At 40.4% G+C, this 14,626-nt stretch overlaps 1 protein-coding gene across 1 annotated transcript in view; it reads left to right on the top strand.

Annotated features, from left to right (window-relative positions):
• The window catches only part of LOC128879061 (probable G-protein coupled receptor CG31760), a 73,632-nt gene that overhangs the window by 28,092 nt on the left and 30,914 nt on the right, over positions 1–14,626 (top strand). The window contains exons 3-5 of the mRNA XM_054127876.1: positions 2,940–3,063; positions 3,369–3,512; positions 12,364–12,564. Of these exons, the coding sequence (XP_053983851.1) occupies positions 2,940–3,063; positions 3,369–3,512; positions 12,364–12,564 (469 nt within the window). The remainder of the gene's footprint in view (positions 1–2,939; positions 3,064–3,368; positions 3,513–12,363; positions 12,565–14,626) is intronic.

Below are 14,626 nucleotides of genomic sequence, written 5' to 3'. Positions count from 1 at the left end.
TTCACCATGTTTGTTATACATTATACGTATATGTTATACATTAACAATGACAGCCCAACAGATCCTGTTTCGAAAACTGCCCCCTGAGCTGAGCAGGGGTGATCCAAAGTTAGGGGTGGTTCAGCCGAAGTGTAAGGGTTAGAACGATGTTTCGTTGCGTGGAACACATGTGGTACGGTCCAAGGCATTGGAGTGACACAGTTTTGATGTCTTTTCCCCTCGTGAATAGCATTAAAATACGAAAATGTCGTTTTTTTTTGGAAAACCAACCTCTCGTGTTTAGACCCGTCTGTGGGGTGAACGAGTAACCCCACGTGAACGCCGTTCATCGGTGTTTGATGTCTGGAAGTCCTCCCTTACGAAGGGAGTTGAAAAGTCGCGAGCTGTTCCACCCCCTCGAAGGGTGGCTATGGGGTGCACGGCATTAGTGATGGCATTTCCTGGATCAGGGGAGTACAGAGAATGCATCGAGTCCAAAATCGGGACTGTCGTCCAAAAATTGTGGATTTTAGGGGGTTGGGGGTTGGGATGTGAGGGGTGGGTTTGTCCGAGAGCGATTTCAAGGGGTGCATTTTGTAGGGGACATCAAATAGAGTCGCCTCAAAGGTTTTTTGATTTTTTTCACCTCCTTCCGTCGCCCCTGGACCCTTCTGAAGTGCCGTTTTTCTGCATTAATCTTTTGGGGGGGGGGTGAATTAACCTTTCTGATAAACCCTCCTCATTGCAACTTTGCACACACCCAGAGGACACTTCAAAACTAAACCTCACAAAGTTTCCCGAAGATCTGTTGAAAACTCTCGGAGTTATGACGTTTTAAAATAGTGTCCCGTTTTTTTTTACGGCTAGTGTAGTTTGAACAAGCATAATTTATTCACTAAACACTTCTGTTTATCGACCATCGCATGTTTGATATGTCAACATTACTTTAATAAATGAAGTATACTTTCGCTTATTTTCTGAACGATAAGATAAATAACCACAGATTTGATCACATATTGAATCATAAATTAAATTGCAAATTGAATTACAAATTAAATTTACGTTGCAGAGAACATTTCTAGCCAACTCAATATTGGTTATTTACTAATTGTTATAGGAGTGATTCTGGGTTTGCGTTACTCGAGATTCCTTCTCATTTATGAAATGATGCAGCAGCTCTTCCATTTATTATTATCCCTGCAATTTATTGGAATCCCACTGTGTTGTAACGAAGAGCTTAACTCTGCATCTTTCAAGCTTTATCGTTCTTTTTTCCTTCTTTTACATTGCAGTCCTTGCAGTGAATATTTTACTCAGACTGACAAACTCGGTTATTAACTAAATCTTTATTAAAACTCGAAAAACACGTTATTTCAAGAAGCTCGTTTCATCTACATCTAATTCCCTTATGATACATAATTAGAATTTAAAAGAGGGTGTGTAGGAAAGGGGAATGTTAGTAGATCTGCTATAGCTAAAGTATACAACTCGATACTTTAATAATAAAAAATATAATTAAATATAAATAAATTGAGTAACCTTCTCCTTTTCGAAGTCGGTTGGAAACCATAAAATATTACGTTTGTTTTAGTTGCTAATGAAACGAATGAAACTTTTGGAAGATTCACTATTATTCCCACAATTCCTCCCGTCAGCAGCAGGTCTGGAATTACAATTACTGATACAGACTCCTTGTTAAAGTTACAATTAATGCCCTCGTAATTGCCACATCTACGTTCGCTGCTATTGTAATGGATATTGCACTTCTCTCATTATTACTGCGTCACACTGTAAGCAGTGTCTCGTCATTAGCGACATGCACTATGCGTCCTCCAAAGAGAAGTGAATCGATCCATATACGATGGGTTGCCCCTGTCCTGAAAAAACCAATGCTCCATTTGAGCAGGTATACGTCAAGAACAATCAGTATTCATTTGTTTCTTTGAGCGACAACTTCTTTATCGTGATATCACTTCGTATCTCGACATCCGTCGGAAACAATACTCAATCTTGATTCGTTTATTTCCAGCGATCCCGTCGAGGGCGATCGGTTCGATTTCATAGCGCTGCACATCATCGCGAGAGCTAGCGATGCTGCGTGATCCGTTTCGTCCAACTATAGCAACGACAACTCTGCACAAAGCCAATTATCGAAATTGCATCAACCTCCGGGATTCTTCCTGATAAAACAACAGGATCGACGGGGTTCGCGCGTCCGTTTTAAATCGGTGACAATTATCCGGGATAGAGGAAGATAATATAGTCAGCGCCGAACAAAATGGACCCGGAGGGTGAACGATAGAAAAATACTGAGAAAATGGCGGATGCACTCTGCTTCTGCTATTAGAGATCGCTCGATGTTAATATTGAAGCAATTTTATTAGGAGAAGGCTCGAACATTGCTAAAAGACCTGAGAGTGGTATGCTCCCGCTGCTAATGGACGCTAAAAAAAATAAATTGTTCATTTGTGAACTTATACTTAAAGGTCAGAGCTTCTGTCACGTATCCTCTTGAATCTATAAAGCTATAATACGAAGTACTAGCAGAAGCAAGTACCAGCGATTCAGAATCAGTCGAGCAACACTTCGTTAGGCGATGTTTGGTTAATTCAATCAGGCATACGTTATGGGTTGTCCAAGACCTTTGATGGACTATCGAATTCTTATCAGCGCGATCGACTCAAAATGATACGTTCCTCTATACGTCGGATCCCTCTAATTGATTATGTTTCTCATCACGATATTCTCAATGGCCTTATTAGTACCGGTTGTCCCATGAAATCACGCTAACAGATCATGATAACGTCTCGGTACAGAGAGATCTGAGGGTACCTTACTACGTTTCCTAATTAAACTACATAATCATAATGCAGGATTTAAAATGAAATCAGCTTTACTAATCGCTTCTCCTAAATACACAATGGATTTCGTTAACAAAAGAAAACAATTGTTTGTTGCAGGGGGACAAGCGGAATAGACATAGATCTACGCAGGCTGGACATAGATCAGTGTCCTTTACCACCAGGATCCAGTCAGCTGAACATATTCGCAGCCAGCGACAAATGCAAGAAACGAACGACAGAGGTTAGTCAATAATCAAGTATTTTAACCTCATTTCCTCGTGTATTTGAAGAACAGCTGCACGAGCTCGGGTCTTAATTAGTTTTTAAGTATTTTTCGATTGGCAATTAGGGAATTACAATTCTTAATTCTACAGAAATGGCGATTCTCCCACCCCCTCTGTTATTACTGAACTAATTTGGAATCTCCCCTTTTTCCTATTAAACTTAATCGCTCCACTAATTATTTTCAACTATTTTTAGTCCTTGTAGCTACATTTGCATTGTTGATTTGCCTTGTGAACGCGCAATTAACGTTTTTTGTTCCAGTGTATAGCGATTCCAGGACTGGGATTTCGGCGTGGGAGTTATCGTTGCGTCTGCAAACGAGGATTTTATTACCCCGATACAAAGTCCACCAGTCGATACTACAATGGCACCGTGATCGAGGAAGAATACGAAAAATTGATGATGGTATGTACCCCTATCGATATTAAAATATTTTCTACGTGAACTTATGGGGTACTTAACGTGTTAAAAGTCCTTAGTACAGGATAAATACGAATTTAGAAGATAGTACCAAGCAAGGATTAGCTCCCATCTTACATCAATTTACTCCCCCTGGTTAGCATCATTTTGGGTTCACTATATGTATATAGAAAGATTACTTGAGCCATAATCTGTCAATGTCAAACACAAAGTAAAAATTGTGTACAAATTACAGGAGCCATTACTTCCAGGTCGTGGGATATTCATATCCGTGTCGTATATTTTTTTTACACCAAAGTCGCGTTAGCAACTCTGCCATAAATCAGTTTCACGATAGTGAACGTTGAGCACGGTTAAACAACTCTAAATCGACGTTGAAGCTTTCGCCGGTGGATCCCATGCTATCGCTCAGACCTTTTCCAAAACGAAGCACTCTAAGAAAAGTTTTTTAACCGTTTGCCAGCTTAAAATTTAATCGTGGTTCAACAACATACCAGGAACTTCGTAGAAATTAAATTTATGGCCAATGGTCAGGGTAATTGAGGCTGGATGAGTGAGCTAAATATTGATCAAAGGAAATGCTTTCATATTGCATGATAAATACTGAATGTTTAACCGTGCAGTGTAAGTAGCATTTAATGTAGGAACTATGTTGTCTGAGAAGTTGATCGTCAACCATTAAAAACGAAATCTAGTTGGTTCATAAGTAAAAGGACATTTTAAAAGTATATGAGTTTAATACTTGATTTACCATCAAAAGGTCTGACCAAACATGAAATAAATCTAAGGAATCCAAGTATACTTAAAATTCTCAGACGATGCCCTAGGTTTACTACATTGACGTTGACGTTGACGTTGACATTGACATTGACATATAATCAAACTTTATAGGTGTTCATTTTTCTACTCATCCTGCTAGGAAAAACTCAAAATAACCGATACGCATGCTCATCCTTTGTGTGGTCTGACATAGCCCGAGATTGGATGCCCTTTTCACAGCTTAACTGGACTAGCCTGCATCAAAGTGTAAGCCAAAATGTCATTCATGAAGCGTAGCTTCAAAGGATGGTTATTGCTTTGGGCGGGCACAGTAAATACCCCATCAACAAGTATTTTCAACCACTAAGTCTTCCTACTAACAGAATTGTTAATGCACCTCGTTGTCCAACAAGGTCCACAACAATTGAGCTTTTGAACTCCAAAATTGTTAGCCTGGCATATAATTTGATAGTTTCACACCGTAAGTACGAAAACGTACCGATATAAATAATTCGGTATGAAATATTTTTCGATATTCTATCGAAAAAATCTCCTTGTAAAACTAGAAGTTAGTATTCCTTGTCTCGATAACTGTCTTCTATCAATATATCTTCCTATTAATTCCATACTTCCATTATGGTAACCCATCTGCCCCATCTCGGAACGTAAATCCTCAAACAGCTGAGGCATGGCCAGTAAATATTCCATCAACAAGTGTCTTCCAGCACCAAGTGCCTCCTACTGACAGAATTGTTAATGTGTCCCATCCTCCAACAAAGACCCGCAACAGTTGAGCTTTTGAACTTCAGAGCTATTACCCTAGTATATAAATAACATTAGGGGTGTATAATTGTAGTCTAGAACTAACAATAAGAAATGGCATTCCATGCATCAACGAAGCTTCTAAAACCGACAGAATTGTTAATGTACCTCATCCTGTTGCGAGCTTTTGAATTCCATAACTATCATTCCATTACACAACTTACATTGGGGCTACAGTCTAGAGGTAAGTAAACGTATTTTCCTTATATCGATTCATTTCTTCCCGACAACTGTATTCCTTTTTTTAAAATAATTACTTTGTCTCCCTTCAGAACGGAAATCCTCGAACAGCTGAGACCACAACTCGTTTGTAAAGCGTCCCGAAGTTAATTTCTAGCCTTCAATTAGCGGTTCCGATATTTGCAAATCCCTTGGATAGTTATATTCGATGACGTCAAGATTGAGAACAGTACGTAGAAACAGTTTCGAGTAGTCGATTGTGGCCAACGCCGTGGTTAGATCAATTTGCGGAGCGTCGAACCGAAGTGCCGGCTCTATTAAGGGCCGGCGCGATTAATTCACAGAATCCACTGAGGAAATGCCCGATGTAACGCGATCAAAGGAAATTACTGTTACCCATTTGATCATGAAATGACATTGAAAATTCCAGCAAAATTTACCATAACATTATGAAGGATGCTGGAGGAATCTTCAGTTAAAATAGCTTCATAAAATTAAAGCTATTTTCATATCAAATATATGGGAAGGGACTGTCCGTATAACGTTCTTCTCTTCTGGCTTGAAAAATCAATGTCGACGTACCCGTCCTTGCGCTTCCATCAATGATAACATGACAAGCCACGACATAATGGAAACAAGGCGGTTTTAATTTATTCGCTGAGAAGGTGTCACGATATCACGGTGCGCGGGAATCTACTAAATTGAATTTTATCCTCCTTCCTGTTAACACCACCGCGCATTTGCTTGCAGAGTCACGTAGCCAACATTAAATTGATTTTCATGTGGAGAAACTTCATCCCCATTTTTTGGCAATTCTGGTTTCATAGCATTTATGAAGAATTTTACTCTTTCACCATGCCCCCCTCTCCGTTTTCAATTTACTTGAAAACTCTTGTTCTAAAATAACTCGATACTAGGTAAACTAAAATTAATCGTAGAATTCAGTAGAAAGATGAGTCCCTGTACAGTCTTAGGTCCCAGAGGAGGGACCTCTGACGTGCTTAGTTCCCCTTCTACCAGCTTGCTGTCCCTTTCACGCTCCAACTTCGAATAAGGCAGTCGATATTTGCCTTTCTGGAAAAATTAACGCGTCCAAAATTAAAAAAAAAAAAAACGAAAAGAACAACGGTAAAACTCAACGACCAGTGAAAAATCGCTCAAGTCCCGAATTCAGGGCAATTCTACTCGACCTTTGTACTTCCGGTGTTCTATGCCAGTAGTCTGTGGAAGACGTAATATTTGTTACGTTGGCGCATTGCCAAAGAACTTGGTATACCGTTCATTTCAGGAGTGAGGAAAAATTGTCGTTTGCCCGCTGTAAATTTCTTTTTATAGTCGTTTGCTACTTGTAAATTAAGTACGGTCCACGGGAACTATGCGAACGGGATAATTTTGTATTACATGGATCGTTACCTCGTTAATTAACGTGGCCCTTTTTCGCTCGCTCGCCACGGCATATTGATATTATAAATTCTGTAAATATTGGACCAGGGAATAGAAAAATAGGGATCACTTTGAAAGACTGCGGTCTCGGTAAATATTAATTAAATCGAACAATGCACAAAATCCACAGAAAAACGAAATATAAAAGTGATGTTGCGCGCATTATTTTATTCTCGAAATCTGTGTATTATAATTTGTTTACGTGGTGTATTTGCGTCTAGTCCAAGCGAAGTTTTATCTAGTTCTTCTTTAAATTGCAGCAAGCAGCGAGTATAGGCCGTCTAATTTGTAGGAGTAAACACAACAATTTCAAAATTTTGCAATTGCCAATCAGAGGAACTTTTGTGTGTGTGTGTGTGTGTGTGTGTGTGTGTGTGTGTGTTCCTCAATCAGAAATAACTCGGCCCCCAAGGATTGTCATTTAAACGGAAACCAATTCCAATCCCGAGCACGCGTTTCCTTCAAAATAACCTACGGGGCATTCGCTGTAATTGCGATCACAAAAGCCGAAAGTTCATTCGCGGGCCACTACCACCGCTACTCATTTATTTACCAGCTCGTCCTGTGAGATCCTATTTCAGCGAAAGGAGCTTCGGCTCAATGAAGGCTGCGATTCTCATTTACAGTTGGCGAAATACTCTTTTGGAGCGAAAGCTCATTGGCCAGAGTAGAAATTTCCATTACAGTCCCATCGATCCGATATACTGCATGCGAGTTGCCTGCGTAAGCGTACGCGTGGCGTTCAAACACGATAAACGTAGTGCCTGAAAAAGAAGAAGGGATGGGAGATTGGATGATGGTTAAAAATAGGTAGAACGGAAGTTAGTGGGAAGTACGCGATGCCTGTGAATGAACCTATCCTGAAATGGCTGTTTCGATAGGGTTTAAACTTTCAATGAGTACTAAAGCCAGCAGAACTGCGTGAAAAGCTAATAATGAAATCCGATGATTCGTTTTCACCACCGTTTTTATTAGTTCAGCCCAAAAGTTTTTTCGTTTTATTAGCAAGTAAAAGAAATACGATGTTTTACGTTTTATTGTTACGCTATCGAGTTGTACACGATTGCCACCGTTCCAAACATTCTGTGCTTTGCTAATAAAATATCATTTCGAATGCATTTTAAAATACATTTTCACAGTTGAAATACCGATACAAGCGAGACGAGGATACATGCATAGGTCAAATTATAAAATCAATGTAGCATTCAGCATTTAAGATGGTACTTGCAATACATTTTCTCTAAACTTTTCCGAACTCTGAGTGCGAATCACACGATTTTTATCTGTCTTGTACAGAAGTCAGCACAGTATAAAAGCAAAGAAAGCACCTGACGTGATTTATAGTAAGAGCTGTGACCTTGACAGACTTTTCTTTCGATCTCGACGGCGGCAGCGCCTATTCATATTAGAAGTTTCATATCTCTGAAAAGAATCGAGCTATCATCTCGAAGCAAACAGTGCCATCCAGAACGCGATTTATTCTAGCGTCACAGCTGGCGCGCTTTAAAAATTTTCCCCACCTTCCGAGCATAGTTTTCGTCCAATGTTGAGGTAGGATGGATAACGCTTCGATACGATGGATTCAAGTTTAATGGATTCAATCTTTACTCGATCCCTCCAACATCGAACTCGGATGTAAATATCCGGGTAATCGGATATAGTTGAGGCTAAAATCGCAAATATGTGGTTAACTGTAATACATTCCTACAGTAAATATACGTACGCTCTGTAGCAGATGATCATCAGCCGATTGTTTTTAAAATTATAAACTTTATCGAAAATAGAATTTAGAGCTCTTTTATTTTCAACACATTTCAATTTTTGAAAATGTCACATTATTCTAACTGGATAACATCTTCTTCTGTAGCAGAAGAGAAATTATGAATTCTCACCTCTTCCTCGATTCCTCTGTAGTTCAGGACTTTGAGTCAACCGATCCAGCTACAGTCGCATGAAAGGCACACGGCAAGGGACACCTGAACCATTGAATTTTCAAGCTTCCTCGTTTCTCGGCACTCTCGTTCTGAGAGGGTTCGCTGAATGCCTGATTGGCTAAACTTCCGGCGGAGTAATCGCATAAGCCTCGAACATCTATCAGGTTTCGATGCCGTTAATCCCATTCTTGGTCGTAATTCAGGCAGTTTCCTCGTCGGCTCATTAACGTCCACGGTTGAAACAGACACCAGGAAAACGAGCATCGTCTCGAAACGAGTTCCCTGCCATAAGCAGCGAACCGAACGTTGCAAAGACAACTTATCCCGTCGTCCTGGGAAATCCAGGCGACTACAAATCACGACGTCGTAACTCGTATTCACGATCGGACTTAACTTCCAAGCCGATTTATCGTTCTCACAAATCACGCCCGCCGGCGTTATGGTTTGGGATATTAGAAGGAAGCAACCACGCCCCAAACCATAGCCCTCAGTCTCCGTGTGTCGCGAATAAACCCTCCCGTCCAACTCGTCCTGGGAAAAATGATGCTCTTGGACCGGGGATCGACTGTTTTGATCCCACAGGGACTGCTGGGAGCGGGCTTATCGACTCCTGTGATGATTATGTAGGACACGCACACACACACACACGAGACGATGATTCACGTGTTGTTACTTATCATTTTATTTGCTAGGAATTTGTTCGTAGAGTTTTTTATGTCAGTGTATCATTTTTAAAAGTAGGTAGCTGAAGTTGAAGTTGTGTCTGAAATTATAAGTGTTGAAAATTGAACATTTTCAAGGTAGTTTTCGTGGAACGCAGGAAGAGTCGTTGGTCGATACTACCGGCAAACGGGAATTTAGAAAACGGCACATCCGTTTCATTTTCGCTTGAGCGTCCCGCCGATTACGAGTCGTTTCCGCCCACCGGAAGTCCGACGCTTTTTGAGCCATCAATCGCAGCTCCATAAATCACTCTACTTCCGTTCCCCATGTTTTGCTCATGCTCTTCGCTCTTCTATTGTTGTATTTACCCTTTATGCTCGTTCCTCCGTTGTTTCTGCAACGCTTTCAAAGATTTACTTCAGGCAGCGTTTCTTTGCACGCGTAAGTCATTCTCTCACCTTGGTCACGCGATGAAAGGTGATAAGACTGCAACACATCGCGTGATAATCGCTGGTGTCAACTGGCAAGATTTATCTACGACGATAAATACGATCAGAAGCCAGAAGTAGCCTAACAAAGAACTCTTCTTTGCTTGTGGCTTAAAAAAAGTCAAACATGAGTTGAGTGACAGCAGATTGAAATTCATTTGAACAAATACAGAGTTAAAGCAATCGCCCAAAGAAAATAGTGACGAGAATCAAAATGAAAATATTATCGCGTTCACTGCAGCTGTTTAAAATAATTTTATCCAAGAACGGATCAGCTACCTTCCTTGGAGAAACACTCGCCTTGTATCATCCAGGTGTCAACCATGCCACTCTGTCTTCCAAGGACAAGCAATTTATACCCGAACAGGATTGACGAGATTGAAACGTATACTTGGTTCGTTCCGAAACATAGGATCATCGATATTGGTAGCTGGCTGTCCGTCTTCCTGGACAGCGTGTCATTTCTGATTAGACGAGATATTGGGTCGAAGTTCAACGCAAACTGGCGCGCAAACTAAGCTCGCGCTGATTGGTTCCTGATTAGTATTTTCGCGCTGATGTTAACGAGATTGAGATTCACAAACTAGAATGCATTCTGCGTGAAACTCGATCCTCAACGTTTGAAAAGCAGTTGCTCGTGAACTTTAATGCTGCTCTGGCCATGCTATTTGCTATTTCACATGATTCGGAGGTCCCTATTTCTAGAAACGAGAACGCTTACTCTGTTAGGTTAATATTTTCTCGCTCGATTTACCGACACTTACCGAGAAATTCAAGTTTGTGTGTGCATTAATAATAATTTGCAAGAAACACAGCCCGCCAGCGATATGTGATGCAACTTGATAGACTCGCAAAGCTAACAATGAAAGACGACATGTTTGTATTTTAGTTGCGGTAATTAAGGTTCGAGAAGCGAAAGTAAATTGCGAAACTTCAACACTCTGTCTCCGTATCGAGAACTATTGGAAATTCGAGACGGTTTTATTTACTTAACGCTTCACGGTTTCCCTCGGCAAACACCACGACGAACTCTAGCAGTAAAGAAATTTAACGAGAAATTCCTCCTTTAATGCATGTAGTTTCGAAGATAGAAATACGTTTCCATAGATTGCGCTTGTAAACATAATTCTTTGGAAGTGGGAACATATAAACGCAGCAGGTGATGGCAATTTATTTATTTATTTCGTGTGCAAGGTGTTCCACTTGATTTTTACATCTTAAACATCTCTCGCGTCTTTTTTGTGATGGGAACAAATGTCAGAGGTGTGTGTTCTGTATTAGGTACACCGGTTGTCTGACCAATATGCGTTCATACTACTTGGCTGATTAGTTCGCCTCTCATACTACTTGCAGTACCTAGGGAAGACATATTCAGACCTCTGTACATTCTTCTCATCTGTCAATAAGATTTCGATTTTCAATCTAAATATAATATTTACTTTATTGTGATATGGGACGCTTCTAAGTATCTTAGATCTTAGAAATGGAACGTCTCTAGCAGTGCAAAGGCTTCAAGTCTGAGAGCAGGTTAGGTCTTAGTGCTTCCCTTATCAGGTGCGTGAGAATGGGAAAGGGAAATCGTATTCAGCAGTGTATTCGATGCTTTCCGTCTTTAAAATATAACATTAGGGTAATGAGATCACGAAACAAAGAGACAAGAGATAAAGCGTCGACGCAGTCACGCGACACGAAGAGGACAGCATTGTGAAGTAATCATGCGAGGCCAATTGATTTCGGTTAGATGTTAACAGCGCTAAAAAAAAAAGGCAAGAATATACAGCAATGTATAAAATAATATTTGTATGCATTCAATCGTTTTGAAGTTTGCGAATTCAGTGGTGGACTTTATCTTTAATGGTTCAACAAAAATATTTGCCAGCTTATAAAGCGGAAAGTGTATTGGAAAGTTTGATGGACGATCGCTCTATAAAAATATAAAAATATATCAAACCGCAGTAGTTTTGTAGCGGCTTAGTTGTAAATGTTTAAAAAGACTTCGAACGTGCAAACGGCTAGCACGGTTTATGACACGGACATAGCAAAGCTATTTTTGAGAAAAGCCGTTATGTCGAGTTTTAACAAGCATGTTCGTAGCTAGAGTTTGCCAACGGCCTCAATAGTTAAAGCTAGTGTCATAAACCGTGAGTTTCTTTAAAGGTCCTCGACGCGAAGTCAGGCGACCGTTAGCCGTCCGCGCGGCGGATCTAGGGTTCCGACTGAAGAAGGTGGCTACGTGTCCTTTAAGGGGGGCTACACGATTTGCCACGACGAAGGTCCGAAGACCAGTCTTTGTACATCCGTCAAGCGAGACAGAAGCGACTTAAAAATAAATGCAAACTTATCCCTTCAGTTTTGATATTTTTCAATTACTGAAAAAGATCTTTTTTGTTTTATAAGCACTACAAAGTTTCTTAATTCCATCTTATGCTTAATTTCTTTAATCACATTGGAGCTACCCTGCCTTGGCTTGGAGGAACTAAAGCTAGATTCTATGCATAATTCAATATTTTCAAATGTACCTAACTTCCTGTCACTGTTTGTTTACAGGACGATGAGAGTCAGTACGACGTGGATGGCGTCTTCGAGTGTCTTCCTTGCGCAGAGGGATGCGAATCCTGTGAGGACGAATCGCCATGTGTAGTGTCGTTGAATTGGTTGATGAGGACTGCCATTTTGATCCTGGAATGCTGCGTCATCGCTTGCTTGCCAGCTGTCGCGCTGTTCACTTGGAAGTATGGGAATGTAAAGGTAGGTGGAGGTCATCAGCTTTTCAATTACGTGGGAGAAAAAAATAGCTTCATTTCCCTGATCTGGAAAGGCTAATTGCGAATGGAGATCATTCGTGATTCGTCCACAGACCGCATTGGCTTTGGATTTTCCGTTAATTGCTCGTTTCATGCGGGGCTGTTTTTCCCACGACGTGGAAAATAACGCGTTTCCCGAGCGGAAAGCAGCTCGTCGCGTGTCCAGGAAATGAAAACGCGTCCTTACCGATCAGGCAATTTGTCCAGCTGTTTATTTTTCGATGAAAATGAAACTGTGCGAATTTATGTCAATTAATGTGTCAATGAAACACTTGCTGTTTATATCTTACACGTCAAAGATGTATAAATGTCTCTGAAAGTGCACGAAGGATATCAGATGATCCTGGATAGGTCTCCTTGAATCTGAAGAAGGGGTTGACGATGTGGTAGCGTCGATGCTCGGCTAGAACCGCCGCAGGTTAATAAATTCCCTTAATTAACCGGAAACGGCCCGAAACCTAAACTCCTCCGAGGCACTTCCTCCAACTACCAACGAGAGTTGTTAGGGGAATTTATTACACGAATCGCCCAAAGACAGAATCGTTTCCACAGGGCTTAGGAGAGTTTGACCTCTAAGTTGACGCTGATAAGGTTTCGATGTGGTAAAACGGATTACAATCGCTTATCGTGAGCATGATCTTATCGCTAGGGTCTTATCGGAAGTAATTTTTAAGCGTACGTGAACAGTTCTGGGCTAAGATGGGGTTAGAGTCTTCTGTCGAGGATATTAACGTTCAGGCGAATTTAGGACGATCTGTGAGAGACATTGAAGAGAATATTGGAAATTAGAATTTTTATTATATTTATTATTTTAATATTTGAAAATATTCTCAGCGGCGGTATTTTTCCAGTAAATATTTGTTTAAATATTCAACACATCCTTGTTCCAATTATTAAACAACAGGTCATTTATATGAACGTGAAAACGAACTATACTGTGGCAAATATTTCATACCTGCGTAATTCTGGATCTATCAATCATTGGACTGGTCGTGTTGATACTTCTCAGCCTGGAATTCCTGCAATCAAAAATAGTTTAATCTTTAAGAAAGTAGTAGATACAATTGTTAAAAAGGTTGTCAAGTACTTTCCTCTTTGAATCTTTTAGAAACTTAAGGTCACTTGTGTAATCTTCAACATACTGAGCTTCGGTTCAATTTCTATAGTACTAATACTACTGAGTATGCGCACCAAAGTTTCAATTCCAAAGTACGTGACTAAGTACGACTCCCATTGGTCAATTTACACGCATGTGCAATGAGCTTCAGCTCCGCAGAAGCGCAGACGTGTCATTTTTCTAACGCTACTCGGTGGCAAACTCGAGGCACGTGCCGTTTGAAATCGAATTGCAAACGTTGCCAGGTTCTATGCTGAGTTAAATGCAACAAGTAGGATTTCAGATCGAAGCTGATTCGTGTGCATGTCTGTTCATTCGTTCGACGGACAGCGTACGTGGCTAATGGGAAAATTCAAAGATTAGGAAATTGTGGAATTGCATTCTGCGGTTTCCAAGCCGCAAACGGGGAGTAAATTAGGGACAAGCTAATATCGAACACTATTACTGGGCTATCCCAGAACCATATTGGATATTTCGAAGCTTCAATTTGTGAAATTTCACTTTATATATCGGATGCATTTAGAGGGCGTATCCGCCATTTCTTGTCTGGGATCTCAGAAAAATGATTTTCGTTCTCTTTCAAGTGGAAATCTTATTTATCGATGTGAAAAATACAATTTCCTCATGCTTTATGGGGTCGTAAAGACTAACAAGAGTCTCACAGTGCCAGGTAATTGCCGATATTAGAGATGAAAGGGGCAGAAAAGAGGACGTGCGCTATAAATTTCGTTTTCAATCGAAGCAAAAATTGCTCGTGAACAAACTTGGGTTTAGATGTATCAGGATATCCTTCATCAAATAAAAGATAATGGAACTAATGGGATTTACTCCAAGTTTAAATCAGTATCCAAACGAAAAAAGTTCACGATGGAACACGCTGCCTTTTATT

The sequence above is a fragment of the Hylaeus volcanicus genome, chromosome 6 (genome assembly GCF_026283585.1).
Source record: "Hylaeus volcanicus isolate JK05 chromosome 6, UHH_iyHylVolc1.0_haploid, whole genome shotgun sequence".
Taxonomy (NCBI): Eukaryota; Metazoa; Arthropoda; class Insecta; order Hymenoptera; family Colletidae; genus Hylaeus; species Hylaeus volcanicus.
Note: the sequence above shows the minus strand (reverse complement) of the source record. Positions and strands in the feature narration are given on the sequence as shown.